This window comes from Nestor notabilis, unplaced genomic scaffold, assembly GCF_000696875.1.
Source record: "Nestor notabilis isolate BGI_N333 unplaced genomic scaffold, ASM69687v1 scaffold27853, whole genome shotgun sequence".
Lineage (NCBI taxonomy): Eukaryota > Metazoa > Chordata > Aves > Psittaciformes > Psittacidae > Nestor > Nestor notabilis.
In genome coordinates this window covers 8,035-14,383 of record NW_009921021.1, presented here as the reverse complement: position 1 = coordinate 14,383, position 6,349 = coordinate 8,035, and the positions used below count along the sequence as shown (strand labels likewise).

At 44.2% G+C, this 6,349-nt stretch overlaps 1 protein-coding gene across 1 annotated transcript in view; it reads right to left on the bottom strand.

The window, feature by feature from the left end:
- LPAR3 (lysophosphatidic acid receptor 3) overlaps positions 1 to 6,349 on the bottom strand; it is a 10,723-nt gene that overhangs the window by 1,868 nt on the left and 2,506 nt on the right. Inside the window, 1 exon segment of the mRNA XM_010010961.1 lies at positions 5,248 to 6,005. Coding sequence (XP_010009263.1) covers positions 5,248 to 5,983 — 736 coding nt within the window. The 5' untranslated portion in view covers positions 5,984 to 6,005.

Genomic DNA, 6,349 nt, shown 5'->3' with positions numbered 1-6,349 from the left:
AGGGAAAGCAAGGCCAGCTCGCTTTCTTTAAAGCTGCTGGTTTTCCCATAGCTGAGCTGTGCAAGCAAGCAGTGGGACCCAGGCAGCGCCAGAGCCAGGACTCGGCAGCACCTCAGACATCCCATCAGTTGTGCTGTGCACACAGGCTGGTTTCGGCAGCACTGGACGCTTCTCCCCATTGAGGGTTTTAATGGACCCTCTGATTGGCAAGCCATAACGGTATATAAAGTGAATTCATGTGATTTAATAAGCATTAGGATTGCTGAAAAAAGGTATCCAGGACAAAGTACCACAGATCTTGCTGCAAATCTATGCTCCTGGGGTCCAAACAAAATTCAACCCACTTCCTATTTTCCAAGCAGTATTTTACAGAACAGAAAGGCAAGAGACCACCTTCTTCAGAAACTGCATTTTCTACTCTGCTGTACCAAGACTTCTGTGATGCTAAGTACTACTTTCATGGTGTTAGTTTTGAGATACTGGTTAACATCAGTAACATTCCTCCATTGCCCACTGGCATCAGGAGCTGCAAGCTGCTACCACAACACTTGTTTTCTCTGCTCAGTCTCTATAATACATACTGGTTTGGCTCCAGCATGCTGCGTAAGCAGTTGTGACACCAACTCTCTCTTAACAGTCTACACTGCAGAAAACACTGTACTAATTTATTGCCCTGGGGTTCACCAGCAAAGCCCTGGAACCAAGACCACCCAGACAACAATACAACAATAGCTGAGTCTCTCGGTATTTGGACAGGGTGCTTTTGCTAGCCACCAAGGGTCACTGGCAAAGTCACCAACACACCAGCTCCATGAAGAAATTAAGATGGTAACAAACCCTCCTTAGAACAAGCACTGAAAGCATTTTGAACACTTGTTCCACAAAGCATGCAACATCCAACCCTGCTTTCTAGGAAATAGACCCCAAAGCCGCATTTAACAAAAGACACAGAAATCTCTCCTTCAAATAAAACCCCAGGATTGCAGGGGGATTAGTCCATGAACTCCTAGGATATATCCCTGTCTATCTATACAGGCAAAACCCTAAAAGGTTTCAGCGACAAAAATAAGGGAAGATAAAAGACTTTTGCAGACAAATCTTTGCACATTTCCCCCACCCCATGACTGAAGACAGGGACAGGAGGCAACACAGTGACAGTGAAGTTACTGGCTAATGCTTTCATGGGGTGTTGCTTTGACTCCATCAAAAATACATTTTGCTGTGTATGGACACAACACAAGCGATTCACACCCTGCTCTTAGCACCGCAGAGATGAAAGCGAGGCATGGCTCAGACCCACAGCCTTGCTCAGATTCTGCTATTTTTACCACAGATCTTCCAGAGGGAACCATGGTTAAGTCTAAATGCATACCTTTGTCTTGGCCCTTTGGTGATTTTCTTGTTTGCAGACATTTTATCCCATAAGAATTCCTCTCTCTGAGAAAGTGCAACACTCCATAAAGAGTTTAATTGCTGGGGCTCTCTAAAATTCACAGAAGTGACATGAAATATAGCCTGGCTGCAACACGGATCGGAACAGTTCCGAGTCTTCCCACCAGATTACAGGAGATCAGGTGTCACAATGACTCAAGGTTAGTCTAAGGATTTCCCGTTAGATTTAAACCACGTATTTTCTTGTAGGCTACATGATCTCTGATTGAAAGTGAATTCCTGTGTACCTGGAAGCCCTACTGATGCTTTGGCAGCATCATATCATAAAACTATGCACACCAAAGCTGTCCCTGGGCATGCCAATGCTGAGAAGAAAAAGAGTGCAGTAGCTTCCAGTTGCCTTTGCCACATGTGCGCCCGAGTTAAAACAGTAAGTTACCAATTAAACTATAAATTCACTGAAACTGAAAATCATCTGCCCCAAAGTAGCTATTTCAGCAGGCATGTCACTGCCAAGTTCAGATGAGCTACCACATACAGACCATCTGAAAAATCACGTACCCGCACACCTGCAGCCACCCTTCTTCAAAGTATAGTCACAGACTTAGCTAGGACTATGCCACAAGGTCAGCCTGAGAGGATTTTGGCCACCTTTGCCAGGTTTCTGATCTTCCAGTTTCAAACAGATAATATCCTATGGTTTAGCAGGCCAAAGGGAATGCCTTACTCCTATCCTGTGATGGGCCATTTTAGGGGTTATGGTAGAAAAAGGTAGATGACAGGGACCTGAGTCCCAGTCTCTGGAAGGAGTCATCCAAGGCCAAAAAGCCACCATGAATCCATGAAGTCACACTGAAACCCAGATTCCCTCAACTCTTAAGTGTAGGACCACAGGAGGAGAACACCCAGAGAGGACAGTGATGCTTTGCTGGAGGGGCAGCCAGCCACAGGCCCAGACTCCCCAAGAAGGGAGGTGGAGGCAGACAGGAGGAGCAGTGTGCCAGCAGGAGTTTGTCCTGAACCCCCCATGAAACCAACAGAGCACATTAACAAGAACTTTGGTTCTCATCATGCTTCATCCAGCAACAGAGTTATCTTGGAATTGCTTTTAGTTGAGACTGTATCAGGTGTGTACTCCAAAGCATTTTCAGATGTTTTGGAACAAGCCATAAGAAATTAATCGCCTTCAGCAAAATCCACATGTGCATATAGCTCGAGGTTGTTGCATCAGTGGATGTAAGCAGAATTTTGGAAGAATCAACTTGGTCACTTGGTAACTTCTTTGGTAATGGGGAAGTCCAGAAAACATGCTAATTGGCTTCTAATACATTTTGGAAAGTGTGCTTGAATGACTTGGCTAGGAATGCACATTTCAAACTGGTTTATAAAATAAATTCACATTCCCAGAAATAAATGTTTATAAAAAGCCTCTGAGAGTCAAAATTGGGAGAACTGATATGAAGGAACATACTAAGATATGCTTCCTCTGACACTGGAGTCTGGGGTAGATATTGCACCCAGTGACACACGCACTAAGTTCATTTCTTTGGAAGCAGGCTCTGTTTTGGTGTTTCTGACTGACAAAGTAAATATACAGAATTATGATCTCTAAAGTAGCACTCAGGCTTTCTAAGTTAAATTTGTCTGGCCCAGCACACTAAATCATTAAACGCCTTACCCAAATTATAGTTTAATCTGGTATCTGAAAAGCTACATTATGGGAGTAAGAGAAAGCTAATGCTGATCTTTAAATCAACCCAGAGTCCTAAGGCTCCTCTCCCTAATAGAAGAAAGAATAAGTTGAAAATGAAAAAGCTTAAAGTGGGGTTTATTTCCACACAGCAGCAAGGCCATGGTGAGCACTGAAGACCTGCCACAGGCTAAAGGACCACGAGGGATTAGCAAACAGCAGCCACCACTGTCCTTCCAACTCCTGCATCAGCCAGTTGGGTGTCCCCCAGCACACAGACCACCTCTGCTCTGACCTGCAAACATGCACGGGTGGCACCGAGAGCTAATAGTGCTATTCCAGCATTCCCTCAGCACCCTTCATCCTTGCCTTATTCAAAATCAAAGTAATATTAACTATAGAAATATACATATAAATTAGACAAGGCTATGCACGATGGTTTATTTCCATGTGACTTCCCAGAAAGCAGCCTGCAGTTCTGCCTTCAATAGAAATGCTCAGACAACTGCTTTTTCAAGCACTTTTGTTTTTAGCTCTCTCCAATGCAGCAGTTAACTACAGTCTACACAATGCTTACACATTAGGGCATGGTCCTATTTGGAGCTACCCAGAACTTTTCTACACAAATTTTCTCCTTCCAGGTCATGGGTTAAGTTTCACTGCATGAAAGCTTCAGGCAGGGCAGCAGATCAAATCTTGCCCTTTCAAGTCAAGGGCAGGATAAGAACAATCACCACCCCTCTGCAAGTGCCACAAAATCAAGGTGGGGGGAAAGGAAGGACAAGGGGGGAGTACTTTAGAAGGGAAAGGCTCTAGCAGTGGACAAACCAACTTCAGAAAACACAGAAGTATAAGCGAGAACCTTATTCACTCAAACCATCAGTCCACTTTCTTTTCCAAGGTCAGACACTGTAAAATTTAACTGATCTCAGGTTCTAATGCATTTTAAAACATCACTTTGGTAGACAAAGGTGTTCTGTGTACTACAGCACTGTTATTCCGGGGGGAGGGAGGGAGGGAGGGAGGGGAATATCTTGGCGGGGTAGAAGAAGAAAGAGAACCAGACATGAGACTGTGCAACATCCATGGACCACAAGGGGAAGAAAGTGTCCTCAGTCTGAACTTCCTACCCTGGCAACTCCTACCTCCATGAAAAGTGACACTTTTCTCTCAGAGCTCTCTGGTGCTACCATGCTGAACAGTTGTCAAAGCAGTAAAGCCATATTTGTGGGTTTAGAGTTCCCCACCACCTAAGCCCAGCTTCACAAGTGTCCCAGTGTCCCCCCAGTTCCATCCACAGTGAGCTGCATCAACCTGGCTTCCAGAAAACACCTCATGCAGATTCAAGTCTTCCTGGGAAAAATTGACTGCTGCAGCTAGTACTTGGTTCCAATGATCAATCATCCTCTCTGTGCATCTCTAATTTAACTAGCAGCTACATCACAACCAGCTGATGCAGCGATCTGAGCTGCCCAAACATCAACAGTGTCTCTAGGGCAGAATCCAAGTCAAATTTTGTGTTATGATCTAGAGATACAAGGCCATACTGTATCATTACCTAAAGGTATTTTGCACCATACAATCTTCACAGAATGAAGATGAATCTCCTGTTGCAAAGCAAATCTCTGTCAAAGCCACAGACCCACCAGGCATCAACTCCTTTCCCCAGGGAGGACGTGATTCTGGGGAAAATTAGTACATTTAGGAAACAGTCAAGAGGAAGAAAACGCAAAGGAAACTATCCACATCCAGCAATAGGATTCATGACCTTGGGCAGATACTAAAGAACATTATTTTGAAAATGTTCTTCTAGATAGCTGTGAATGTTCACAAGCCTTCCTCCAAAATGATTTTGTATTTCTCCCCTCCCCAAACATACCTGTAGGTAATTTGTGTTTTTAACAAGCTGAAATAGAGATGCTTTTCTTCTGCATATTGACTAGCCGTCTACTTATTTCTGTGTGGTGCAACAGTTGCCTCACTATCTAAAGCAGATAGAAGTCTAAATGCCTCCAGCACTTAGAAGTTTGGGAAGGGTTTTTTTGGTTTTGTTTGAGGGGGGTACGATTTGCTGCAAAAAAACCCCAACCAACCAACCAAATAAACCCCACAAACCGATTCACTGGCACTGCCAGCCTTGCATGCCATGCTTTGTAGTCTCTTACCTAACAGAGTCATGACAGTCTTCATTAGCTTCACAGGGGTTCTCCTACGGCTAATGGATCCACTAGTGTGTGATGATAAGACATTGGTTTTCCTCTGGACGTACATGTAGATTCTTATGTAAACCACCACCATAATGAAGAAGACAACCAGGTTTAAGACACTCCAGAACACCAGGTAACTTCTGCTGTAAATAGGTGCCAGGGATGAGCAGGCGGTAATGTCACAGAGGCAGTTCCAACCGAGGGTAGGAACAGCACCCATGAAAATAGCAATGGCCCAAATAGATATAATTAAGAAGGTGACTCTCTTCTTCGTAAGATTGCTGTGGATCTTCATCCGCATTATCGACATGTGCCGCTCAACAGCTATAACGAGAAGATTCACCAGGGAAGCTGTCAGGCTGGTGTCCAGAAGACCCTGACGCAAAAACCAGCGGTTAACAGTTAACGTCTTAGACACTGGGCCAGTGTTGAACATCAAGAAGACATAGGCAATTCCAGCAAAAAAGTCTGCAGCAGCTAAGTTGGCCAGAAGATAGTAAAAGGGAAAATGAAACCTCTTGTTCTTGACCACAGCTGCTATGACCAATGAATTTGAAATGAAAATGAAGAGGCAGAAAAACGTCCCAAAACACAGAACAACAATAAGCTGTGGCCCCGTCCACTCATCTACTGTGTCTGTGTTTGTCTTGTTATAGAAAAAGTCCATGCGCTTATCATAGTAGCATTCATTCATCCTGGATTAAAGCCCCAGCATCCTGGGAGGGGTGGAAGGGAAAAAAAAGAAGGATTAAAAAAACCCAGCTACTGGTCCTTGCTTCAGTCACCATACCTAACAGGGGGGTCTTTTTGAGGGGGAAGGAGATAGAACATGGACATGAGAGGGAATGTATTTGGAAGCCTTAGGTAATTCATATTGCACACAGTTAATGCAGAAGAAGATACTCTGTCCCTTGGAGGACTGCAGTGCATGATGCTTGAACAAGCAGAAACTTTTATGACTTACCTGTTTACAAAACCCCAATGCAGTCCCTTTGCACTAGTAGCCATACTGTACAGGCAACAAAGTGGAAGTTAAATGGTTAAAAGTGACTCTCTGGAG